Here is an 18121-nt window from a genome sequence, read left to right on the forward strand (position 1 = left end):
AATCAAGTCTCCCCTAAGCCTCCAAAGAAAACAACCCCAGCCTATCCAATCTTTCCTCATAGCTAAAATTCTTCAGTACTGGCAACATCTTTATAAATCTCCTCTGTACCCTCTCGAGTGCAATCACATCTTTCCTGTAATGTGGTGACCAGAACTGTATCCAGTACTCTAGCTGTGGCCTAACTAGTGTTTTATACAGTTCAAGCATAACCTCCCTGCTCTTATATTCTATGCCTAGGCTAATAAAGGAAAGCATCCCGTATACCTTCTTAACCACCTTATCTACCGATCAAAAAAGTAAAATTAAGTGACTAGCTCTTGCAAGCACAATGGGTCAAACAGCCTCCTTCAATGATTCTATAGAAAGGTACAATTCAGTTTTCATTAAACAGGTTTAAAGTTTATAGAGAAAGTTCTTGCAAAAGAAACATTTAATGACCAAACATATGAATAACAAATCTCTAACATTTTGATCCCCTTTTCTCTTGCAATTATCTGTGTTTGTTCCCTTTTGGCATGCCTATCCTTTCACAAAGAGGCATAGCCTGGGAAAGCAGCCATGATGTAGAATAGGCACAGTGCGAGTTTCCACCCATCTCCATCAGAGATGTACCCTCTGCTATAAGGTATAGGTATTCGACACACAGCTCAGTTGACAGCTGACTTCATTCATCGCACACAGCTGTTGAATCCAACTAGCTCAATCCCACACTCATTTCTAGTGATACCCCACACATCACTTGAGTTATCAGCATACTCGAATGTTGCTCAATAATTTCACTTTTTCGGATTAGTGACACTTTACCTTATTTATCCAGCAGACAAAGGCATCTTCAATGTCATACGGAAGTTCTGTGGCTGGGAAGAAGTTTGTGAACTGCTGGATACACGAGACCACTTTCTCAATGCTGATCATTTCTACAGTGTAAGCCATCATCAGAGTGTCAATCATAGCCAGGTGGGCGGTCTGCAAAGAGAAAAGATTTAGTGTAGTCTTCAGTAAATGGCCACAGCTGTATTAACGACAGAAAGCCATATTAAAGCTGAAATGGCAGAAGTGACAGTTTTTTCTCCATGGCCATACTTCGAAGCCGCTGGTACTTCATTCAAATTGGCAATAAGGATGTCCCGACAGGATTGTGTAAGGTTATTACACTGGCGACATTCCAGTCACCCAACATCACGGAAACATGGATTTATTCCCTGCTAGTTTCAATCAGAACAGATTACTTGCAGTGCTATCAAGTAAATTTGTTTTTGAAGCTGGATTTACAATAGTCTAAAATAGAATAAACTGAAGGCAGCGAATGTATTATAGCCAACATGATGCAACACAATTATCCGTGCACTAATGATTAAAGAGGTTATAAACATAATGTGAACCTCAATTTTCTGTTCTGGTCTTTAACCACCTGTCGTTTGAGTCTTTACAGCATCTGATGACAAGATACATCGATTTCTTGAATGGATTAGTTACTGCATTTAGAGAATATTTTATACACTGATGTTGGATCGATTACTGTATTATAAGCTGTTCATCTGTAACTTGCATTTATAAAGCACCTTTCATGACCTCAGGATGTCCCAAAGCACTTTACAGCCAATGAAGTACTTTTTGAAGTGTTGTCACTGTTTTCACATAAGAAAATGCGGCAGCCAATTTGCACACAGCAAGGTTCAACAAACAGCATTAAGATGTTGGATCAGCATATATTACACAGAGGACCCCCCCTTGTGAGAATAGTGTGTGATTGCAAAAGACAACATAAAGCACCTACACTGCCAACCCCTGCCCCCAGGTAGGTCCCTCGCACCTGAGCCCTACGACTTGCTCACAAAGACCATGCACTCCTCACTCAGTGTACTACAATGCCTGATGTTCTTCTCAGCCCCAGATGCCCATAGGCTGTGTGAAAACCTGCCCGGGAGCCATGCCACCCCAGGCCGAGTGCTTCTGACCCCATGCTACGATGACAGTTCCAGTTATTGTGTTGCAGAAATGCTTGCACTATCCAGTTATTCCCGAATTGCCAGGGAGGTCCACCATGCACCGTCGGTTCCCTCCCAGTGCGGTGTCTGGAGCGCTGCACCTGTCCATCCACCACTTCGCCGAAGTAGCTACACCTAATGAACAATCCAACCCATTGCTAGCTAGCTGGTGTACCACATGACTCCCCATGGCTTTCCCTTGAGCAGTACAGCTAAAGATATATTGCATCAAGGTCCCCAGCAATGGCAACATAGTCTGAAATCCCAAAACATGACACCGGCCAGCTCTGCCACTCATGCAGGTCTTGTTTCAGACACAGATCTGATTTCCAGCCTCAAACCCATATTGATATACGCTCTGCTGAATCAAAAAATGATTCATTCTTTACTGATCGCTTCAACAAAGTCCTGATATTTCATATGTCGATTCCTTGACTGAATTAGTTACTGAATTTACAGACTATTTCATACACTGTATCTGTGTGTAAATTACAGTATTTATTGGATATTTTATATGCTAATCCAATGAGTTTTATTTCTGTATTGCAGTACATTTCATATAGTAAATCAATAGATGGATTAGTTCCTGTATTTATGGTATATTTAATTTTCTGACCCAGTGTGAGATACTATATTTGACACTTCTGTGCAGTACTAAGGGAGTGCTGCATTGTCAGAGGTGCAGTCTTTCGGATCAGATATTGATACAGGGCCCCATCTGATCCATGGTTCTATTTGAAGAGAAGCAGAGGAGTTCTACCAGTGTCCTAGCCTATATTTATCCCTCAACCAACATCATCAAAAACAGACTGGCCTGGAATTTCCCAGAACATTGACATAACTAGAGAGTAAGAGTGGCTTTTGTGGAGATCTTTCCTCCAATTTGCGCGTAACTGATTGTTGCCAAAATGCCAGTACGGGTGCATTTCCTCAATCATTTGTGCCGCTTCAGAGATACAGCCGCTGAAACCCTTTAATGCTCTCTTACATAGCCTCACTCCCACACAAAAGACCAGTTTACCAATTATGTCACTAATGCACTGATATAAATTTAGGTCCAAAACTTTAGGTGAAGCGTGGCCTGAAGTCACTGATATCAGTGTAACTGAGATTTCACATCTTAATATCTCTCCGATGGCAGATTAAACTACCACTAGGTGAGGCGAGTGATTTTTTAAAATTGCTCTTTTTGAGATCGGCACTATACTTAACCTAAGTGCCGTCAGTCTCCTTTTTGGACCCCTGCTCTCCCTCACACAGTCAGAACTAAGCAGCTTGAATGGAATTCCCAATGTGCATCTCTTGTTCTGCTTAATAATAGGAGAGGGAGAGGTGCAGGAGAGACAAGGGGTTCAGAGAGTGAGGCACCTTGCAGATGGCAGCAGCCCATTCACTATTACCCCGAGTGGTGGCTGCATTTGAGCTGGTTTTGCGACTTTTTTTACTTTCGAATGTAGACGTCGGCTCCACAGGAAATTACGGCAAATTCCTGTCGGCAAGATCGGCGGAAAAAAAAAAACAGCATAAATTTCGCCATCATATCTGTCTAAAAATGTTTTTTGAAAATTCAGGGCCTGTGTATTTTCATTTTTAGTCTCAGATTTTAAATACTTCAAGTGTTCTCGGTGTATTTCTATAGGTTACACACCCTTCCTCCCCGCCCCCCCCCCACCCCGCCCAGCTTTCTCATTTCCATATTTTTTATGTGAATTGAAGAAATTCCAGTGACTGATCTGGGAGTCCTGCTGACAGGTCAAGGGGCAAAACATAAATTTTCCACTCTGTTGTACTACCCAGTTTCTGCCACTAGAGGGGCAAAGTAAGCTACATACATTAGAATACACTGATGGCAGAAATCAGGTACTGCAACCCCACAATTGCCGACTGATTTGCCACAGGTTACAATCCATGTGGACCTAACATCCGCACAATTTTTCACCTTTCGTTCAAGAGGGGAAACACTGCAAATGGAATCTGTAATTTTCTGACAGAAATAACTGTAAACATTTCTGTGACAGAATCACTTGCTGGTTGGCACAATAATTCTGCCAGATGTCTACTATAATGGATTTTAATTGTTTGACAGCTGTGTCACACACTATATTGCCATATATGGCTTTATAAACAATCAAATGATTCAAGCCTCACCAGGATGATACAATTATTGCACTATCTGCCTGCTGAGCACCATTCTCACAGCAAGTACACTCATTGCATTGCTAGCTTAGTACCGAGAGTGCATTTTGATCAAACCTCTAAGTTTAACTCAGTTTTTGGTAAATATCATCAAATCCTTCTGTTCTCTGCTCTGTCCCTTGATCCACCATGACACGCTCTTCCAAGAGAAGGCCACGGATTACAGTTCCTGTAACTTTCCTTCCCTGCAAACTGTGATTAAAAACTATAATTCAGAAGGTGTGGGATTGAGCTTGGGGCTTTCCCGCCCTTACTGTTGTGCTACATTGTATTGGTATTCCAATACTTTGTGCTGACTGCACTAAACAACTTAAAAAAAAGACTGCTGAACCTATCCATTAAAAATAACATCATAGTTGATCCAGTCCCGTCCTCTCTGGAAGCCTAGGAATGATATCAGGAACCACCTCGTTACAGAAGGGAGTGGAAATCTGTAACTTTCACCACCAAAAAGATGTTGAGGTTAGGTCAATTGAAAATTAAAAACCGAGATTGATGGATGATTGTTAGGCAAGGATATTAAGGGTTATGGAACCAAGGCTGTTCGATGGAATTTAGATACAGATTAGCCATGATCTAATTGAATATAGAACAGGCACAAAAGGCTGAATAGCTGACTCCTGTTCCTATGTTCCTCAGATAGTACCACAAGATATGGTGAATTTATCTATCAAACCGTATATTTTTGCCACCCTCAAAGTTGAGGTTTGTAACTGATCCAAGTCGAACAACAGAGTTGCCAGTCTGGGTGAATTGGTAACTCTCTTGCCTCCAAGGTTCAAGTCTCTCTCCAGGTTTGAGTACATAAGAACATAAGAACATAAGAATTAGGAACAGGAGGAGGCCATCTAGCCCCTCGAGCCTGTTCCACCATTCAACAAGATCATGGCTGATCTGGCCGTGGACTCAGCTCCACTTACCCGTCCGCTCCCTGTAACCCTTAATTCCCTATTGGTTAAAAATTTATCTATCTGTGACTTGAATACATTCAATGAGCTAGCCTCAACTGCTTCCTTGGGCAGAGAATTCCACAGATTCACACCCCTCTGGGAGAAGAAATTCCTTCTCAACTCGGTTTTAAATTGGCTCCCCCGTATTTTGAGGCTGTGCCCCCTAGTTCTAGTCTCCCCGACCAGTGGAAACAACCTCTCTGCCTCAATCTTGTCTATCCCTTTCATTATTTTACATGTTTCTATAAGGTCACCCCTCATCCTTCTGAACTCCAACGAGTAAAGACCCAGTCTACTCAATCTATCATCATAAGGTAACCCCCTCATCTCTGGAATCAGCCTAGTGAATCATCTCTGTACCCACTCCAAAGCCAGTATATCCTTCCTTAAGAAAGGTGACCAAAACTGCACGCAGTACTCCAGGTGCGGCCTCACCAATACCCTATACAGTTGCAGCAGGACCTCCCTGCTTTTGTACTCCATCCCTCTCGCAATGAAGGCCAACATTCCATTCGCCTTCCTGATTATCTGCTGCACCTGCAAACTAACTTTTTGGGATTCATGCACAAGGACCCCCAGGTCCTTCTGCACCTCAGCATGTTGTAATTTCTCACCATTCAAATAATATTCCCTTTTATTGTTTTTTTTCCCCAAGGTGGATGACCTCACACTTTCCGACATTGAATTCCATCTGCCAAACCTTAGCCCATTCGCTTAACCTATCCAAATCTCTTTGCAGCCTCTCTGTGTCCTCTACACAACCAGCTTTCTCACTAATCTTTGCGTCATCTGCAAATTTTGTTACACTACACTCTGTCCCCTCTTCCAGGTCATCTATGTATATTGTAAACAGTTGTGGTCCCAGCACCGATCCCTGTGGCACACCACTAACCACCGATTTCCAACCCGAAAAGGACCCATTTATCCCAACTCTCTGCTTTCTGTTCGCCAGCCAATTCTCGATCCATGCTAATACATTTCCTCTGACTCCACGTACCTCTATCTTCTGCAGTAACCTTTTGTGTGGCACCTTATCGAATGCCTTTTGGAAATCTAAATACACCACATCCATCGGTACACTTCTATCCACCATGCTCGTTATATCCTCAAAGAATTCCAGTAAATTAGTTAAACATGATTTCCCCTTCATGAATCCATGCTGCGTCTGCTTGATTGCACTATTCCTATCGAGATGTCCCGCTATTTCTTCCTTAATGATGGTTGTTAACAGGTTAACATTTCAGTACTGAGGGAGTTATGCATTATTGGAGCTGCCGTCCTTCAGATAGGACTTTAAACTGAGGCCCCATCTGCCTGGTCAAGTGTTTGTAAAAAAAAGCTTCACTTGCTAATATATGGAGAACAGGGAGAGTTCTCTGCTGCCCGTGTCCTAACTCGAACCAAGTCCCGTTCACCCAATACCCCTGTATTTGCTGACCTACACTGGCTCCTGGTCCGGCAATGCCTCGATTTTAAAATTCTTCTCCTTGTTTTCAAATCCCTCTTTTAGCCCTACAACCCTCCGAGATATCTGCACTCCTCCAACTCTGGCCTTTGGCACATCCCCAATTTTAATCACTCCACATTGGCGGTCATGTCTTCAGCTGCCTAGGCCCCAAGCTCTGGAATTCCCTCCTTAAACCTCTCTATCCTCCTTTAAGACACTGCTTAAAACTACCTCTTTGACCAAGCGTTTGGTCATATGTCCTAATATGACTTTATGTGGTTCGGCATCAAATTTTGTTTGATGATACTCATGTGAAGTGCCTTGGGACATTTTAAAATCCTCATCCTTGTTTTCAAATCCCTCCATGCCTCACCTCTCCCTACCTCTGTAATCTCCTCCAGCCGTACAACCCTCCGAGATATCTGCACTCCTCCAGTTCTGGCCTCCTGAGCATCCCTGATTATAATCGTTCAACCATTGGTGGCTGTGCCTTCAGCTGCTGAGGCTCTAAACTCTGGAATTCCTTCCCTAAACCTCTCCGCCTCGCTATCCTCCTTCAAGATGCTCCTTAATAACTACCTCCTTGTCATTTGCCCATCTTATGTGGCTCGGTGTCAAATAATGCTCCTGTGAAGTGCCTTAGGACATTTAACCATGCTATATAAATACAAGTTGCTACTACATTAAATGCTCTTTGTTGGACCTCACTGTGTAGAAGTTGGAGACAGCTTTTGCCTACATAACAACAGTGACTGCACTTCAGAAGTAATTCTTTGGCTTTGAAGAGTTTTCCAGAGAACACAAAAGACCTGATATGTCAATTTTTATCTAGCAGTAATATTTAAAGCCTTGCACCCAAGAAACTAACAGTATATTGACAAATTTATTTATCCAACTATTAAAAAAAATGGGATTCCATGCGAAAGGATAAACACAAATGATAAAATTCACCTTCGAACATAATGATTTATTTGTTGCCGGGACTGTGGGTGAGTCATGTGTGTAATGAAACTGTGACAATGGAGTAGTGTGGATACTGCATAAACTCGGATTAACACTCTGCAGGACTTGCTCCGTTACTGTTGGGCATCAGACAGATACTGCAGAGCTTCATCTTACAGCAGGTTTACCTGTGTTGTTACCTCTTAAATAACCTGCGAAGAGTCCAGCCTTGGGCAAAATTGGACATGAATTGTCGAGAAAATGACCTTTCCTGCAACCCTACTTCACATAGCAAATACTAGTCAAGGAGTATGCACAATATTTTGTTAAATAGAGTCAGTCTGTGCTTTTCTGCAATTGTCAACAGAAATTATTTCTGAAAGATCTCTCTTACTGGTCACAAGTCAGTTTAACCAAGGATGCCATTTCACAGAATTTTGTTTCGAAGAAAAGTCTCCTAACTGATCCATTTTTATCTATTTGTCCGTCTGGACCTGTGGATTTACTGTGACATTGCTCATGGTAAGTTGGGGAATGACGAGAGGAATGAGAGAACATCTGGGAATCGGGGGAAGGAAAAGCTGAATATTGGCAAATGGTGATGCAAGGGATGGAATAGAAGTTGTTCAGGGAATTAGAATCGTAGAATGATACAGCACAGAAGGAGGCCATTTGGCCCATTGTGCCTGTGCTGGAAATTAGGTGGATGAGGCAGAGAATGACGTCAGGAAGTGGGGAGAACAGAGGCAGGGTTTTCGATAGCGCAATTGAGGAGCAGAAAAATACTGAGGGAGAGGGTAGGAGAGAATTAGCATCGAATTCCAGGATTTACTTTGTGGAGTTTTATTTTTAAAGTTAATGCGGCGGAAAGGATGGTCATTTAACAAGGTTTAGTTAACGAGAGATGGGCTGCCATGTTACCATCACAGAGAGCTTGTTTTTATGAAGTTGGAAAGTGAATAGGCAAATTGGTCTTTCGAGCAGCGCTGGAAGCTTATTCCTATGATGGGAAGAAGAGGGAGAGAGGCTGTGATGAGGTGTGTGTGAGGAGTTGTACAGGCAGGGAGTTCAGACAAGAAGGAAAATAAAGTAATGAGATGTCTAGACAGGCCATTCATCAGCAATTTTATTTTATCTTTTTAATATTCATAATTAAATTACTGACATTACACTATAAGCTTTTTCCAAATCCACCAGGAAAATAATGAACAAGTCTTTTTCAGTAATTAAAAAAAAAAATACAGTATAAAGACTGTTTTGTGCAAAACAGTGGAGTGATCAGAGAAAACAAAAGCAAATTAACTTGCTTCAAGAGGCAATTTTCTTAAAAAATTATATTAAATAATCATTCATGTTGAGTGGTAGGTGTTGGAACAAGAGTGAATTTAAAAGTCTACCCAGGGAAAAAACATTGTTGGAATAGTTGGGCTTTAAAAAGTAACATTAGTGAAGATCTGATAAGAGATGGGGATCCTGGAAGGTGTATATACAGATTTTCAATCCTCAAGTTCTTTTTCTTTCTTTGCAGGGGCTTCTATCTTTAATCTGTTTGGAAGGATACATTGGCCTCGGAGGGAGTGCAGCGCAGATTTACCAGAATGATACCTGGACTCCAAGGGTTAAATTACGAGGTGCGATTACACAAACTGAGGTTATGTTCCCTGGAATTTAGACAGTTAAGGGTGATTTGATGGAAGTTTTCAAGATATTAAGGGGAACAGATAGGGTAGATACAGAGAAACTATTTACGCTGGTTGGGGAATCTAGGAATATGGGACATAGCATAAAAATTAGAGGCAGTCCTTTTAGGAGTGAAGTTAAGAAACACTTCTATATACGAAGGGTGGTAGAAGTTTGGAACTCTTCCACAAATGGCAATTGATGCTAGGCCAATTGTTAATTTTAAATTGGAGATGGATAGATTTTTGTTAACCAAAGGTATTAAGGGATATGGTACAAATGCAGGTATATGAAGTTTTTTTATAAGCTTTTATGCCTGTTACTGAGGTGTTCATAGATGTTGCATTTTACTGCCTTTGCTTAAGTTATGTGAACCTGATGTTGAACCAGTTGTAATGGAACAGAGGGTATGTTGGAGGGCTTGAAGGAGTCTCTTACCAGTACAATGTAAATCGGTGACATGTGCTTCTGCAGAGTCTTGTAGCAGATCAGTCATCATCTTATTGAATGGCGGAAGAGGCTTGAGGGGCTAAATGGCCAACTCCTGTTCCTGTGTTCATACTCAGTTACTTCCATGTGTGTTTGAAAGAAAGGCACAGCTCTACTGTACAACCCACTGCTACAAGACTCTGCAGAAGCACATGTCACCGATTTACATTGTACTGGTAAGAGACTCCTTCAAGCCCTCCAACATACCCTCTGTTCCATTACAACTGGTTCAACATCAGGTACACATAATTTAAGCAAAGGCAGTAAAATGCAACATCTATGAACACCTCAGTAACAGGCATAAAAGCTTATAAAAAAACTTCAATTTGAACTATTGTAATGTGCAGTCTAAATCTCACTTTAAATGTAAAAGAAAGTATTGTTGAGACAATTAGCAGAATACTTAAATAGTCTGTATTGCTGAGAGCGCATTGTGCCAACTAACTGGAATGTTGATTTGCATTGGCACCAAAACACATTTTTACATTTTACACTGACCTATAACAACTGAAGATGTATAAACTTATACCTTGTTGTTACATTCCTTCAATGGGTCCAAACCCAATGAAGGGAATGTAACAACAAGAATATAGGGAGGTGGTGCCACAAATGTCCCAGTCTGAAATATTATTACAAAAACTGTAACTGACCAGTGCTTTTCCAATAAGACCCTGGAAACCAGGCTGAGCTAAAGCAGCATGGAACTGCCTGTACCTTGCAGCCACACCATATATAACACACATCTTACGCTGAAGTAGGGGTGTGAAAAGGAATACAATTGCAAAAAAAATTGGAAAGTAACAGGAAGAATATTTTAACAAGAAAATGCTGAATACTTCAAAACAATTCATTTTATTCTCTAAAACTTGTGATGGCTCACTGTAAGAAAATGGCAAAAGGTGGACAAGATTGATTTGTACCAACACATTGACATTTCGAATGACACTTGGACAACTGTTCCAAAAAGAATACTGAATAGGAAAATGTAGTGACAGTGGCTATATAAATGCAAGTTGTTGTTGAGAAACGCAGAATAAAGATCTGCGTCCTCGATCCGAATCATCGCAACTGGGCGTGATTGTATTTTGTTAATGTTTATTCTATTAGTTTTGCCATTCAAGTTTAGAACAATGACAATTATAGGAGAGTCAGCAGTCAGTTGCATCTGCGCACATACAGAGGCTGAACTCAAGGACATAGTCGACGTATTTACTGAGGCGTATGAAAGCATGGGCCTTACGCTAAACATCAGTAAGACAAAGGTCCTCCACCAGCCTATCCTTACCGCACAGCACTGTTTCCCAGTCATCAAGATCCATGGCGCGGCCCTGGACAACGTGGACCACTTCCCATATCTCGGGAGCCTCCCATCAATAAGAGCAGGCATTGACGACGAGATCCAACACCGCCTCTAGTGCGCAAGTGCAGCCTTTGGCCGCCTGAGGAAAAGAGTGTTTGAAGACCAGGCCCTCAAAACTGTCACCAAGCTCATTGTCTACTGGGCTGTAGACAATACCCGCCCTCCTGTATGGCTCAGAGACATGGACCACGTATAGTCGACACCTCAAGTCGCTGGAGAAATACCACCTACGATGTCTCCACAAGATCGTACAAATCCCCTGGGAGGACAGACGCACCAATGTTAGCGTCCTCATCCAGGCCAACATGCCCAGCATTGAAGCACTGACCACACTTGATCAGCTCCGCTGGGCAGGCCACATAGTTTGCATGCCAGATACGAGACTCCCAAAGCAAGTGGTCTACTCGGAACTCCTTCATGGCAAATGAGCCAAAGGTGGGCAGCGGAAACGTTACAAGGACACCCTCAAAGACTCCCTGATAAAGTGCAACATCCCCACCGACACGTAGGAGTCCCTGGCCAAAGACCACCCGAAGTGGAGGAAGTGCATCCAGGAGGGTGCTGGGCTCCTCGAGTCTCGTCGCCGAGAGCATGCAGAAACCAAGCGCAGGCAGCGGAAAGAACGTGCGGTAAACCAGTCCCACCCACCCCTTCCCTCACCGACTATTTGTCCCACCTGTGACAGGGACTGTGGTTCTCGTATTGGACTGTACAGCCACCTAAGAACTCATGTTAAGAGTGGAAGCAAGTCTTTCTCGATTCCGAGGGACTGCCTATGATGATGATGGTATCTGTGCCAGGGAGCTAATTCAGAGAGCAGTCTTTGGGCCTCCCTCACACCAGACTGCATAGTGGAGGCTCATAAAAGCAACAATAAATAGAAGCATACTCCAACAGTACCACACTGAGGTCATTCTGCCCCGAATACGCCACGGCAAGGGAATCAGTGCTATTTCAGCACTGGCGGAGTTACAACAACACTGGCTTTATTCTTTCAAATAAAAGCCACACGTGGGGGATTCCACCTATTGACATTTACTCCTTTGAAACAGAGCAGAGTTTCTCCTCTGACTGGGAAAGAAAACACTTTAGGGAAACAGCAGGCAGTTTTAGTCGTTCTGGGTAGTCCGTTTAACCCTTAGGCTACCTCTGATGGAAGAGCACATTTCAGAACATCCATCTCCCTCAACAACTGACAAGTTAACTCATCAGGCACTTCGATCTTCCCCAAGTTTGCTGAAGAAAATATCAGACATTTTACCTGGGTCACTTTAATGATAGATCAAAGTCTAATAGTCTAGCTCTCAGTTGGCTGAAATCTGGCCTTTGGAACCAATCTATGGTTAGAGAACATTTTTTAGGGCCAATTTTAATGCATGGTTTGTGACAATATGACAAGTTTTTCTGTATTGACTATCAGAAATATAACTCTAGTTTTAAGACACAACATAGAATCATAGAATAATACAGCACAGAAGGAGGCCATTCAACCCAATGAGTCTGTACTGGCTCTTTCGAAGAGCAATCCAGTTAGTCCCATTCCCGTGCTCTTTCCCCATATCCCTGCAATTTTTCTCCTTCAAGCATGAATCAATTTGAGAGATAACCTCCAGGAGGTACTCACAAACCATCTCAAATTTATACTGCTGCAGCAAAAGGTTAACTGGTATGAAGCAAACTTTTAAAATTTACATTTTGAAGTTCAACAAAAGGTCCAGAGAGTCCATCCGATAGTCCATGCATATTTAAAATTAATGAAGAGCCAACAAGTCAAACCAATCTTCATTAACATTAAACAATTCACCAGTATTCTGATGCCTGCAAGCAGAACTCTACTTGGATATTCACTTGAAGTGCCATAACCTACAGGGCTACGGACCAAGAGCTGGAAAGTGGGATTAGGCTGGATAACTCTTTCAGCCGGCACAGACACGATGGGCTGAATGGCTTCCTTCTGTGCTGTAAATTTCTATGATTCTCCTCTTCATTTAACTAATACACACAGAGTTTATGAGCAGAGGGTGATGCAAGCAGGGCATTATGAATCGGTATAACCAAGCATTGTTCCCTTGAATTCCTCTCAGAGCAGATACTAGTGTCAAACTGGTACTTGCAGTGTAACAGTAGAGATAAACTTGATTTTAAAGCTTGGACCCAACAGTGGAACTGTAAAGGTAAGAGAACAAGCAGGTTTAATGTTTAAACACAAAGGGGGAGAAATTGGGTGCATTTGCGCCTCCCGTTAGCACCCCTGGGCGGCGCTAATGGGACGCAAATGACTTTGCAATCGGGCGCGACGCCATGAACGACTCCGGCTAAATTTGGTGGGGGTTTAGCGGCGGCGCTACAGTCTTGTGCCCTGATTTCTTGCGCCCGGAGATCATGACGTCATCGTCGTGTGCATCACCCCATTCGTGCCCCAAATTGGGTTTCGCCCCCTGAAGTTGCACCGAGCCGTAACAGCGACAGTTTCAGGGGACGTGTACCTGGCTGCCGGCCGCTACTGGGGCAAAATTTAAAGGGGAGGTGGCCGGCTGCTGCTGCTGAAAAAAATGGGCTGTTTTGCTTCCCGCTCCGGTCGCAGGGTCGGTGCTGTGATTGCTCAGCCCACATTCTGCTCGAGTGCTGGGCTGATCGTGCGGCACCTCCGCTTCCCAGTGGTCCAGGTAGGTGGGTTCCCAATATGCAGAGTATGCAGCTTGGGCCCTTCCCTTTAATTCAGGTTAGAGTCCCTCGTACGTGGCAGCGCTACGCGGCCCAGTGCGTACCGCTGCTGAGCCATGCGCCCTGCTTCCACCTCGGGAAGGAAGTGGAGCACTTGATTTAGCATCCACTTCCTTTTGGGGACGGTAACCCAAATTTATCGCATCTGGTGCAAAGTCTCGCGTCTCGCGAGTGTTAATGCCCCAAATGGGGCGGTACCCAATTTCTAGGCCAAAATATATGAGCTATGTATCCCTTTGAAATATAATGAGGAAGCAAAAGCTATCAAACCTTATCTCATCTGTACTGTCCCCTGTGTCATGTCCTGCTTTCAGAATTTAGTCATTGCAATGTTACTTTGTAATAGAGATGTAAACATTCAATAAAGTTCACTTAACAAGAACCCAGGAAAGCTCAACTTGAATCCCCAGTTTCGAATGTTGTTCTGCAATACAAATTTATAAAATAAACCTACACAAATGTGGGTAGGTATATGGAAATGTCAGTGCTTGTGATAAGAAACAAATAAAACTGAATTTGTCGGAAGGGGCTAAACAATATTGCAAATACATACAACAGCTGGTGCATTCGGACAGATAACACACACACACACTGACACGTAGGGCCCAAGTTTCGGGCCGCGCCTAGAACGGCGCAGCCCTGACCTGGACGCCCGTTTTTCACGCCACAAAGTGTGCCTAAAAAAAACTTCCAGATTCTCCGGCTCCCTGCTGGTCCTCTGGCCCTCAGCACGGTGCAGCACGAGCTGTGGGGGGGCGGAGCTCGGTCCCTGCGCTGAAAACAGTGCCGGGACCTCTGCACATGCGCACTACAGTGGGCGCGCAAGTGCAGTAGCTCCAGGCGCCCAAAACTGTGTGGGAGGGTCCTGAAACACGCAGCCCCTATCCCTGGCTGAATGGCCTCACTGGGGCTGCGTGCATAAGGCTCCTCCCACGCCCAGCTCCTGCTTCCTCCTGACCCGACTCGACTCCCGCTCCCCCCCCCCCAGCACCCGACCCGACCCCACCGGACTGGACCCGACCCGCGCTCCCCCGGACCCGACCCAACGTGACCTCCCTGCCCCTGCCCTCCTCCCTCCTCCTCCTCCCCACCTCCCCCCCCCAACCCGACCCGTGCTCCCGACCGCCCCGCCCCCCCCCCCGGACCGGCCCCGACCCGATCCAACCCGCGCTTCCCCCGACCCGACCCGCGCTCCCGACCGCGGACCCGACCCGACCCAACGCCACCTACCTGTAAATCTGGTGCTGGGGATGGGCCCTGCCCGAAGTTTTGGGCCCGGCCCGTTCAGCCTCCCCCCCCCTTCTCCTTTTTCCCCCCCTTCCCCTTCCCCTTCCCCTCCTCCCCCCTTTCCCCTTCTCCTCCCCTTCTCCTCCTCCCCCCCCTTTCCCCTTCTCCTCCTCCCCCCTTTCCCCTTCTCCTCCTCCCCCCTTTCCCCTTCTCCTCCCCTTCTCCTCCTCCCCCCCCATTCCCTTTCTCTCCCTCTTCTCCCCCCCCTTCCCCTCCTCTTCCCCTTCCCCTTCTCCCCCCTTTCCCTTCTCCGTCCCTTCTCTCCCCCCCCCTTCTCTCCCATCTCTCCCCCTTCCCTCCCTCCCCCTCTGCCGCCCTCCCTCCCCCTGCCCCCCTCTCTCCCTCTACCCCCCCTCCCCTCACTGTCAGAAACACAGACACTGACAGACAGAGAGTGAGAGACACACACAGACAGACAGACAGATAGAGACACTGACAGAGACACACTGTGGGGTGGGGGGGAGCATCCCAGCACGCTGTTGGAGGGCTCCCGGTGCTGCAGTCGGGAAGGAGAAAATGTTTTATTTATTGATTTAAAAAAATTATTTCTCATTAATTTTTTTTGATTGATTTATTGGTTGGTTTATTGATGTTTTTATCATTTATTATTGATGATGGCTCTTTATTTGTAAAACTGAAGTGTTTAATGTTTGTAAACTTCCCTTTAAACCACCCCCCCCCCCCATTCCCTACGCCTGATTTGTAACCTACGCCTGATTTTCTAAAGTGTAGACAAGGTTTTTTCGAGCGTACAAAAATCTTCACTTACTCCATTCTAAGTTAGTTTGGAGTAAGTTTTCACTGCCGAAACTTTGAAAACAGGCGTAAGTGGCCGGACACGCCCCCTTTTGAAAAAAAAATTCTGTTCCAAAGTGAAACTGTTCTAACTGACTAGAACTGGAGCAAACTAAATGTCGAGAATTTGAATTTCTAAGATACTCCGTTCTACACCAGTTGCTCCAAAAAATCAGGAGCAACTGAGGCCGAAACTTGGGCCCACAGACACAGACAGACACACACTGACGCACTGCTCTGGAACCTTAGAATTATCCTTCCAAATGAATCATATTGTCAATTTCACAAACTTTATCACCCAATAATTTCCTGAATGATTTTCTGACAAGAAAAGTTGGACAAAAGAGTTTCTGGTTGATTGAGTTTTACTTTAGAAAATGGAGATGATCAGTTAATAGCATTCCAATAAACTGCAGTTTTCAAATAACCTTGCATTTGCCTAGCACAATGTGCATTTTCTTCTACATATTACAGGTGTAGTTACGTCGTTACAGCTAAAAAGATATTGAAGAGGTAATTACAAATATGGGGAACATCACTGTAAAGTCCTTACTCCACAGCATGAAACCACACGAGGCACATTCCAGGGACAAGGCCACTGTGACCTTAGCTCTTTATTACAGGACTCCAGAAGTGATGATCCTGCGTGGGACCTTCCTTTTTATATACCTGTGTGATCAGGTAAGGAGTGTCTCCCCCAAGTTCACCCCCTGTGGTCAAGGTGTGCATCTAAGTTGAGTGTATACAGTAATACAGTGGTGTTACATTGTCGTTACAAACATGACAATCACAATATGCAAGAAAAGGGAACACACCACAGGAGAGACACAATTACAGATCACTCCGAAAATGGATTTCATTCCAGGAAGAACCTTGCTTAGTGGTGCTAACCCATAGGATTGGTCAAGGTTCTTAAGAAATTGAATTTCTGAGGGGTACTTCTGGTATGTGAACAATCAATGATGCTCAAAACAGTTAGAAAGAAAGAACTTGCACTTGCGTAGCGCCTTTCACAACCTCAGGACATCCCAAATCACCTCACAATCAACAAAGTACTTTTGAAGCGTCATCGCTGTTGTAACGTATGTAAATGCAGCAGCCCATTTGTGCACAGCAAGGCCCCACAACTAGCTATGAGATAAATTGCACCTCCAGCAGTGCACCATTCCCTCAGTACTGCACTGAAGTGCCAGCCTTTTAGTGCATGAACACATTTCTTCCTCTCTCTCTAGTAGATAGAGGAGTCAGTCAAGAGTTGTTAAAAAATTGTATTCATCACAGAAGTGATATCAAGTAAATCAGACCGTTAGAAAATAGACATTTTCCCAGTTAGCCAAAAGTCGCCATCGCAGATTATAGAGCACAGAAAGAGGCCATTCGGCCACTCCCCTGCTCTTTCTCCATGGCCCTGCAAATTTTTCACCTTCCAAGTATTTATTCAATTTCCTTTTGAAAGTTACTATTTAATCTGTATCCATCACCCTTTAGGGAGTGTATTCCAGATCATAACAACTCACTGCATTAAAAAAAATGTTCTCATATCCTTTCTGGTTCTTTTACCAATTATCTTAAATCTGCATCCCCTTGTTACTGAGCCTCGTGCCACGGAAACTGTTTCTTCCCATGTACTTTGTCAAAACACCTCTATCAAATCGCCCCTTAACCATCTCTGCTCTAAAGAGAACATTTCCAGCTTCTTTAATCTCTCCACATAACTGAAGTCCCTCACCCCTGGTACCTTTCCAGTAATTCTTTTCTGCACCCTCTCTAAAGCTATAACATCATCCCTAAAGTGTGGTGCCCAGAATTGGACACGATACTCCAGCGGAGGCCGAACCAGTGTTTCATAAAGGCTTAGTACTCTTCCTCTTTTAATAAAGTCCAGGATCCCATATGCTTTTTTAACAGCATTCTCAACTTGTCCTGAGGCCTTCAAATATATCAAACAATATGTCTTACAATTCCTTCCATGTTTCCTACATAGCTAAAAGAGGATAACAAATAATATCCTGAACAAAATTATTATAAGTTAATACACCTTTGGGAGTAAAACAATTTAAGAGGCCTTGCCTAAAATGAATAAATAAACAATCTGTCCCATCGCGTTGCAGGGTTTTTATCGAGAGGGAAGGCCAAAGACCTCAACGTATATTAAACTAACTTGGATTTTTCATTTTTCAAACATGTCTGCTGCAGTATTTACTGTTATTTAAAAGTCTCTTTTGAGACTATGGGGGTACTTTCAAACCCCCAAAACGAGTG

General features: G+C 43.9%; 1 protein-coding gene across 4 annotated transcripts in view; it reads right to left on the reverse strand.

Annotated features, from left to right (window-relative positions):
- The window catches only part of camsap2a (calmodulin regulated spectrin-associated protein family, member 2a), a 257613-nt gene that overhangs the window by 128639 nt on the left and 110853 nt on the right, over positions 1-18121 (reverse strand). For 3 of the 4 annotated variants that reach the window (XM_070887283.1, XM_070887286.1, XM_070887284.1), the window contains exon 3: positions 806-967. In XM_070887283.1, coding sequence (XP_070743384.1) covers positions 806-967 — 162 coding nt within the window. Of the gene's footprint in view, positions 1-805; positions 968-1383; positions 1425-18121 lie in introns of those variants that run through there. The other variant, XM_070887285.1, reaches the window with a different exon arrangement.

Source organism: Pristiophorus japonicus, chromosome 8 (genome assembly GCF_044704955.1).
Source record: "Pristiophorus japonicus isolate sPriJap1 chromosome 8, sPriJap1.hap1, whole genome shotgun sequence".
Taxonomy (NCBI): Eukaryota; Metazoa; Chordata; class Chondrichthyes; family Pristiophoridae; genus Pristiophorus; species Pristiophorus japonicus.